Here is an 8,667-nt window from a genome sequence, read left to right on the forward strand (position 1 = left end):
TGGTTGATAAGCTTGAAATAACAATGGTATACGAATGAGGAGAAAATGAGTGTCAACTTATGCTTTTTTAAATGACTGTTTTAAACCCCCAAACATTAACTAGGACAAGCGAATGATTGCTGTTCTTTTCACATATTTCACTGATATCTAATATCACTAATAAATTGTCATTTGTAAAGTTTGTTTAATAGGAGCTATATCGAGAGTAGACCATGAGAAGTAATCTTGAAGTAACATAATATTTAACATTTCCTTGTAAGAACTATTTCATTTCGCGTTGTCACCATTTGAAGTTAATTGGGTGCATACCTATGTCTTTTTGTTGATAAAACGTTTATTGACTATGTGATAAATGATAAAATAATGCATAGGCATATTTGTATTGCGTTATTGAGTAATAATTTAAAACATTTTATGTGGGAAGTTAACATATTTGTACTTTGGAGCAATCATGATGGCGACAGGGGTCTCTGAGACTGCGTGTCGTACTGGGGTGCCCACCAGGTGACGTCCAGATAAGAGACGCTTTCCACATAGCTTGTGTATTGTGGTCTATATATTGACAGAAACAGGCCAATCAGATGTTAGGTACTCCCAAGGGTGGAGCCGTGCACGACAGAAAGAGAGGACGGCAGAGAGAGCGGCTACTGTATACGTATCAGACAATGTGTAGGAAGTGAAATGAGTTGACATCTGAATACCTGTGCGATACACCTGAGTTACGGGCGTTAACCTTCTACAGGTGAGAATCTATATAAATAGGTCCCCGACACAGTCTCTCATCATTCTGCCATAGAGGGCTCATGTGACAGTTTCAGGCTTGCAGAGTGTTAGCACTGCCTGTGTGTAGCTATCGCCAGAAACAGTTGATGTTAAAGGATTAGTACACAGAGTTTTGTAAGCATTACAAAATCAGTATAATGCATCTTCTTTCGTGTCTTCTCATTCTCCTGCCAGCAGTTGTGTCCACTTCTCCATTTGGCTGCCAGCAGGCTGTCAACTGCCACCTGCCGAGCTGTTTCTGTAGCACATTCGAACACTTTATGAATCGCAGTGATATTCCACAGATGGTGTATTTTGGCCTAGACGACGCCGTGACCGGATCCGCCTCTGGTTATTACAAAACCCTGTTCCGACGTGACCGAAAAAATCCGAACGGTTGTCCAATAACTCCGACATTATACATCTCCCACAAATATACCCAGTACGACGTAGTAAGAGAGTATCGCGAGCTCGGTTACGAGCTGGCCGTGCATAGTGTCACGCATACCAACATTAACACAGGGCCGAAAGTATTGCAAGAGGCACGCGATCAGAAGGAAAACATCATCAACCTTGCTGGTGCGAAGCGAGAAGACGTTGTTGGCTGGAGGAGCCCCTTCCTACAGACGGCGGGAGATGTTCAGGTGGAAATGCTGCAGCGTCTGGGGTATGAATACGACATTTCACTGACCAACAAACGTGCACACATGCGTGACAGTAGCCCCTTCCCCTTTACACTGGACTATGGTTGGCAATATAATTGCCAGATTCGGCCATGTCCCACACAAAGTCACAAAAGCTTTTGGGAAGTCCCTGTAAACGCATTGCGGGATTTCAAAGACCAATATTCGTGTGCTTATGTTGACGGTTGTTACAACAGACCAGCTACCGAGGCCCAGGCCTACAAGTACATAATGGACAATTTCCTCAGTCACTACAACGGTAACAGGGCGCCTTTGGGATTCAACATGCACTACGCCTGGTTCATGTCGCCAAATAATTTACGTGCCATGGACAGGGCCATACACGACATGATGCAGTACCACGGGGTCTACATTATCAACGTTAAACAGATGCTAGATTGGATGAAATATCCGACTAAAATTTCTGAACTTTCCAGTTTTGAACCCTGGGGATGTGGTCTAACGACTCCAAAACCAACTACAACTACTACAACGACGACGACAACAACACAAACAACAACGACACCAAGACCAACAACGACGACAACACCGAAACCAACGACGACAACACCGAAACCAATGACGACAACTACAACAAAAACAACAACTACAACACCGAAACCAACGACGACAACACCGAAACCAATGACGACAACTACAATAAAAACAACAACTACAACACCGAAACCAACGACGACAACTACAACACCAAAACTAACAACGACAACAACGCCACCAAAACCAATTACAACAACAACACCGACATCAATAACGACGACAACAACTACAAGACCAAAACCACCGACGACGACAAGGATACAACTACCATCAACAACGAAACCACGCTCACCAGGTCCTATACCTAGCGATAGTTGCCAACAGGAAGTAAATTGCCACCTGCCGGATTGTTATTGTGCTGGAACTAATATACCGGGAGGACTTCCGGTATCAGACACTCCACAAATGGTGTTCTTTACCATGGACGGTGCGGTTAATTATCAGGTTTATGGAAAGCTAAGTAAACTACTTCCGGTTAATCGGAAGAACCCTGACAATTGTCCGGTAAGTGCTACATTTTTTGTCTCTCAGTCAGGTACGTTTAGAATGTACCTTAAACTTCTGAAGGACCGTGGAATGGAGATTGCATCCAAGGGCTATAACGGGGTACATTATAACGACCAGCATGTTCTTAACGATGAAATGTATACACAACTTTACGACTTAAGTAACTTGGACATCAAACCGAAAGGTTGGAGGAGTCCAAACTTAAAGCCATTGGGGGATGGTCAGTTTGAAAAAGTCATGAAATATGGTTACCTTTACGATTCTACGTTAACTGCCCCCCGAGAGCACACGGGTGATAAGATCTGGCCATTTACATTAGATTACGGGTGGAAGGAATCGTGCGTGATACCAGACTGTCCCAAGTCTGCCTATCCCGGGCTTTGGGAGGTCCCTAACACACCTATCATAGACTACCGTAATCAATATATCTGTAACTATGTGGACGGCTGTATGTTCTCTCCCCCTACAGCTAACGACACATTCAATTTCCTCTGGAACAATTTCAAATCTCACTATCAAACAAACAAAGCTCCGTTTGGAATACATCTCCGCCATATCTGGTTTTCACATCCATTTTTTACCAAAAACTTAGAGGGGTTGCGAATGTTTGTTGACAAACTGAGTACAATGAATGACGTTTATATTCTGTCAATCCAGAATATAATTGAATGGATGAAAAAGCCGACGTCTTTACAAAACCTCCATGTGAGCTCTCCTTGGAACTGTTAATACCACTGTCCCGGACCTTTTATACAGCAGTACTATTCTGCAGGGTCCCAAGTGTAAGTTTTCGTTTCCTAGCGTTCACAATGGTTATCCCGTCGACATAGTCTCCTATTGTCATTGTTTATAATAAGCAACGTTAATTTGCAGTCATATACTCAGTATACGATATTTGAGGTAAATTATTTTGTGGTCCGTTAAGTTATAAACAAAGAGAAAATATGAGGGAAACAACAGCTTATATGTATTAGGACTGAAGGACATTTTAACTTGCAATATGCTTTCAGTACGCATCTCCTTACATATTTACATTGTTAGGAGTCAGTAAGATATGCACGAACTAAGATATGCACGAACTAACAAAAACTGTATGGCCTGCTGTGTCTTAAGACACAACACATCACAAACTGGTGTCATTCATAACACAGATGTATAATTAAGGTGCTGAACAGGTCACATACTTTGCATTTATCCATGACCATTTATCCATGACCATTAATCAAAATGTTAATTTATTTAGACAAATGTCAAGGTGTTTATTGTGAGTTGTTTGTTGTCGTTGCTTATGGAAATGTATTCGTCCCGTGTGATAAACGCTTTCTTAATGTACTGTATTTACAATCAAATTGTAAATCAAAATATACATGTGTTGTAGTTTAGTTCGTCTGAAATCCATTTACAACCAAGGCTGTGGCAGTAAAAACGGTTTCTTTCCTGTTACCTTAGTATACTTGTGAACACTGAAGTTGATAACGAACGTTCTTCTACAAAATGTTTCTGTTACAGATATAGAGATTACTATAAGGTCATTTTTTCTTTAAATCCTATAACGAGCTGCACTATATGACCATAAGTATATCTTAATGCTAAATCGAATCAGATTATGCTTTCAATTTTGTACCAAAATGATATTATTCCGAGCATCCAGCATTTCTTTTAAACACATTAGGATTGTTTTGTATTTACTAGTCTACGAAAACCATTTGTTAAACATGAATTAGTGCTGCTATATATTTATATTTATATGGAACCAAGACTTATGGTATTTCAGTGTGATAGAATGTCAAATAGAGAAGCCTTGAAGTAGTCCCGACTATCAGACATGTACACCAAGCCTGATGTGTGTTTGGTATCACTTCTGTTAAATAGTTCCATACATTACGATCGAGACGTTGTTTATGATGATACTAATTTACACTGCCTTGGCTAGGTATAGGTTGTGTTTATTATTTACCACTGGGAATAAGACAATTCAAACATTGAGCGACTGGTATTTGTGGATCTATGAATTTTTAACGGAAAGACGATGCTATTTTAAACTGACATTCATTATCGTTCAAAGTTAATTGATAAAAAAAAATGCTTGATTTAATATATCTTATAACAAATTAACAATTGTCTAATATGAAGGAACGAATCCATTGGATTAGATTATATCAAGTCAGATATAAGTGACCTAATTGTGAAGCTACAATGTCTGTCCTAATGTCTGTCTGGTGGCAGGTCATTAATGTTCCAAGGTACAAAACCAGTTCTCAGTATAGGCCATTGCTATTATTCTCCAGTATGATAGAAATTGTATGCTTTAATTGTACATTTTACATGTGAAATTGTATGCTCAATTGACATTGATTAAACACGCAGAAGCTTGTTACAAATTAGTATTTTTAATGCCGTAACAGAATAATAATTATATGATAATTTCCTTATGCCTTTTTGATTTAATTTAAATGTTAATTATTCATGTACATGTAAGCATTGCATAACAGTTTGTCATTTAACATCTGATGATTCATCAAAACATGTTTTGTACAAGAGATAAGATTCTAATAATACACGGTTCGTATTTACAATGTGCATGATGTGTCTGGAAATTCTACAGGATTTTCCTTATCTTCTGTGGTGTCATAATTTAATGAAATAAATGCTTTTAAGAGAGAGATGTCTTTTTTTCTTTATATAATAGAAACGGTGATAGGAAGGTATTCAAGAAATATAATATTGCTCTTAACTCTTTTTCTTTGAAAGTGATAACAATCATGTTTTGTTTTGTGTTAGGAAAGGCTTTATTTGTAGTCATTTTGTTCAAATTATAATAATATTTAGATCTATTATACCATTAATATTTTTATTGTACGAAACTGACACTATGAAAAGTTGTGAATCAGTTAGATTCAAATCGGTTAATATGAAATCTGTTAAATGAAATAACAATCCCACAGAGATGCTTTTAATGATACGCTTCAATTCAGTTTGCCGCATAAACTTTTGTGTTTTGTGTAATTTGCCAAATATTGTAAAAACGACTAATGAGCCTCTCATTCTCTTTCTAATATTGATATCCCACAGTACGCTATATGTCAGTTCCTTGTCAAGCCCTGACATACCAGTGCTTAACCGGGTACAGCATAGGAAAAGTGCCTATCACAACGTCTAATTATTGGAAAGAATATAAATGTCCATTTATAATAATCTAAAAGCATTTCTCTTAAGATTCCAAAAGCGAGAATGAATTCAGATATATAATGTTGTGGAGGTTCAAAATAGGCAGATCTAAGCAACAAAAGCGTATTTTGGTCATTGTAGTAGACTTGTGGATGACAAAGTCATATTATCTGTGGAGTCCTCAACGTTAGCAAAAACATCATATAAGTAAAATATGTACAACATCGTCAACGTACCGAGACAACAGCTACAGAGAGCGTGAACCATCGTAAGGCTAAACATCGTCAACGTACCGAGACAACAGCTACAGAGAGCATGAACCATCGTGAGGCTAAACATCGTCAACGTACCGAGACAACAGCTACAGAGAGCATGAACCATCGTGAGGCTAAACATCGTCAACGTACCGAGACAACAGCTACAGAGAGCATGAACCATCGTGAGGCTAAACATCGTCAACGTACCGAGACAACAGCTACAGAGAGCATGAACCATCGTGAGGCTAAACATCGTCAACGTACCGAGACAACAGCTACAGAGAGCATGAACCATCGTGAGGCTAAACATCGTCAACGTACCGAGACAACAGCTACAGAGAGCATGAACCATCGTGAGGCTAAACATCGTCAACGTACCGAGACAACAGCTACAGAGAGCATGAACCATCGTGAGGCTAAACATCGTCAACGTACCGAGACAACAGCTACAGAGAGCATGAACCATCGTGAGGCTAAACATCGTCAACGTACCGAGACAACAGCTACAGAGAGCATGAACCATCGTGAGGCTAAACATCGTAAGAACCGCAGGCTTACCAGGTGGCCCAAGGTCAAGTCCTTCCTGCATCGCATGTGGCGATCATGATAATATTTGACCTGTAAGATATCGCATTCTATCAACTTGATAAAACTGATAACTTTCACACTGACGGATGTCAAAAGTGATATTGTGTAAAAATAAAAATAAATCATTACGTATTTACTATTTAAACAACACTTTCTAATTACTCATTGAAAGCCGATCTTTTTTTCTGTTCTGGTACAGATGAAGCGACAGTAGAATACGAAGTTGTTTTGGTACATCTTTGCTACAAACACATAGGTTTTAATTTACCCACACAATTGATACCATTTATGCAAGACATCCTTACCAAACAACAGTAGAAACGGTAGAGTATTCAGTACCACAATACAAATGACCCGCAGCGCTAGCCTTGTTAGTTGTCAGATGTGACGTCATAAGAATATGGTGCCAAAGATTGCGCTGTTATAACACCAAGCGTTTTGATGCAGAAACATTTTCGTAGTTGTATGTACTGTTGGTTTAGAATGTAACAAAACAAATCTTATGGTCCTTCTTTTGAATAGCACATACTGACATTTCTACTCGTGCTTCTCGCGAGAAAAGTCGGTATTCTGCCATACTCTGTGTTTCATCCATCAAACGTCATAAAGTAATTTGTAACGATCATGTTTTGCTAAATTCTTTAATCCAATATTTAAAATGATAGTTTTGGAGATCGACATTGACTTGTAGAGTTATGATTTAGGATAGACATGTTGACTTGTCGACATTGACTTGTAGAGTTATGATTTAGGATAGACATGTTGACTTGTCGACATTGACTTGTAGAGTTATGATTTAGGATAGACATGTTGACATGTCGACATTGACTTGTAGAGTTATGATTTAGGATAGACATGTTGACATGTCGACATTGACTTGTAGAGTTATGATTTAGGATAGACATGTTGACATTGACTTGTAGAGCTATGATTTAGGATAGACATGTTGACATTGACTTGTAGAGTTATGATTTAGGATAGACATGTTGACATTATTTTAAATAAATGCAACATAGTGACAATAAAAAAAAAGATTATTTGATTTCGACCTTTTTGATTTCGACCTTTTTGATTTCGACCTGATTGGATAAAATGTACCAACGAGCTCATACGCTATAAGAACGGTACTGACTTGGTCAAAATCAAAACAATGGATTTACTAGTGTACCATGTTATTACATGTACCACATGTCTGTACAAACTGGCAATTATACATACAAATGTTATAATATCATTGTGTATAAATATATTTTACCATCAATTGTTATAATAATATATCGCTATAATTTAATACATTAAAAACACCTAAAATACCTTTTCTGGCAGCTCTTTTAAATGTGACACATCACTGAACTAATAAATGTGTCTGAGTATGAACTGTCAGCGCGTGGTGGCTTTAGTATATCTTTACAGTATGACCCACTGTGTTAACTAAAAAACATTGTACTTAGTCAACTCATCAATCATCCTCTCCCTAAACGGTCATGTTAGTTCCGCTTTTAAAGTTTTAAAAGAAGGTTTTGCGTTATCAATATATTGTTTTAAATATGCATGTCAGATACGAAATGAAATTGAGCGATTTTGACTGACATGATATAAATATTTCACTCATAAATACGATTGGTTTCATCACCCCCAGTGCATAGGTTATTTTTGGACAATTTTACATTTTCATGCGATGTGACATCATATCATCCTTTTTTACTACCAACTCATGATGATCAGTTAGGATGATTTAGAGAGTGTATTCCTTAGTTGAACAATTTCGTTCGCTGAAGTTTTTAGAATGCATTTTGAAATTACTCTTTACTTTAAATACAAATCTGAATCTAACATTTTTCGTGGGATATCCCCCATACACATTTAATAAATGAATCATATCCAGTGAACTATATTGATTTATGATTCTATCGATTGAAGTAATTATTTCAAAAATATTCGAGGCGAGGGGATAAACGAAGAATTCAATACAAAATTAAACAAAAAATATCAAAGTTAGTGATCCGTTCATCGGGCTTACAGATGTTACTATTTTATAATGCTGACAACAGGAAGATGGTGGTTGTTAAGATCATGAAAACATCAAAAGATTGTCAATGATCATTACAATCAATTAGTGTATTGTTTCCTTGTTAAAGGATATA

General features: G+C 37.6%; 1 protein-coding gene across 1 annotated transcript; it reads left to right on the top strand.

The window, feature by feature from the left end:
• Positions 1-798: 798 nt before the first annotated feature.
• On the top strand, positions 799-5,171 carry LOC110453064. The gene is made up of 2 exons (XM_021501887.1): positions 799-2,025; positions 2,149-5,171. Exons 1-2 carry the CDS (start codon positions 921-923, stop codon positions 3,237-3,239), a joined length of 2,196 nt encoding a protein of 731 aa, XP_021357562.1. The 5' UTR covers positions 799-920; the 3' UTR covers positions 3,240-5,171.
• The last annotated feature ends 3,496 nt before the right edge of the window (positions 5,172-8,667 follow it).

This window comes from Mizuhopecten yessoensis, unplaced genomic scaffold (assembly GCF_002113885.1).
Source record: "Mizuhopecten yessoensis strain PY_sf001 unplaced genomic scaffold, ASM211388v2 scaffold7087, whole genome shotgun sequence".
In the NCBI taxonomy this organism is placed as follows: Eukaryota; Metazoa; Mollusca; class Bivalvia; order Pectinida; family Pectinidae; genus Mizuhopecten; species Mizuhopecten yessoensis.